The 923-nt window shown below is 49.5% G+C and overlaps 1 protein-coding gene across 4 annotated transcripts in view; it reads left to right on the top strand.

Annotated features, from left to right (window-relative positions):
- Positions 1-923, top strand: part of FNDC3B (fibronectin type III domain containing 3B) — a 365,496-nt gene that overhangs the window by 258,501 nt on the left and 106,072 nt on the right. For all 4 annotated transcript variants that reach the window (XM_045297448.1, XM_045297449.1, XM_004704080.3 and 1 more), the window contains one exon: positions 522-580. In XM_045297448.1, coding sequence (XP_045153383.1) covers positions 522-580 — 59 coding nt within the window. The remainder of the gene's footprint in view (positions 1-521; positions 581-923) is intronic.

The following is a 923-nucleotide window of genomic DNA, read 5'->3' on the forward strand; positions in this document are numbered from 1 at the left end:
CGCTGAAACAAGTCACAAGAGGGTTAAACGCCCCACCATCCAGAAATGGGCATGAAAACGGCACGGAATGGGTATTGGTTGAATAGACGGATGCCATGATGGTCCTTTCAGAATCTGTGTGTGCATTCTGTTTCTGGTTTACCCCCTTCTATTCACCCTGAAGCTCCCTGAGAGCAGGCCCTGTGTGTGCCAGTCTCTCCTCTGGCGAGCCTAACACAACAGGGAGAATGTGACAGGTGCTGGATAAATATTTCCCTTCATTGAATTCTTAAGCAGAGACCAAGTGTTGATCTGATTGACATTGTGTAGACAGACTTCCAACGACCCAGTGGCAGGTTCACCTGTAGTGAACCGTCTACTGAAGACATCCCCAGCCCTGATTTTCCTCCTGTTTATGACAGCAACCATCCGCACTAACAGACCCAGCGGTGGCCCTCGTCCAAGGCTTGGGGGGAGAAGCATGACAACCTGTCGAATGGTGTTAACTGGTGTCCCTGTTCTTTTCCTCTCTCGCCCTGCAGAGTATGAGTTGGAAGTAAAGAGAGTGCAAGACCTCCTGTCAGGAATAGAGAAGCCACAGGTACGTCTTCCGGATTTCTCAGCACAAATGCCGCTCTTCAGTGTTCTGCTGCGTTCTTTTTTCCTTTTCGCCGTGGGTATGCAGAAGGATTTCCTCCTGCTGCAGATGATTCAGACGTGGGAGTTTATGTCGTTGTTGGTGGTGAATGAAACGGGGCACGGCAGCAGCCTTCTGCTCAGTCCTAATCTGCTAGGATGCCCTCTTTATTTAGAGAGCCCCGGCGGGAGCGGGAGCTAGTCTTTTCAGCTTCCTGGGGTATGATTTTGTTTTCTCCTTTTGCTAGGGGCTACAGAGCAGCTTTATTTTGGTCATGTTCTTTTTTACCTGAGTGAACATAGTAAAC

This window comes from Echinops telfairi, unplaced genomic scaffold (genome assembly GCF_000313985.2).
Source record: "Echinops telfairi isolate 266 unplaced genomic scaffold, ASM31398v2 ScPeMD7_7420;HRSCAF=8458, whole genome shotgun sequence".
Classification (NCBI taxonomy): Eukaryota; Metazoa; Chordata; class Mammalia; order Afrosoricida; family Tenrecidae; genus Echinops; species Echinops telfairi.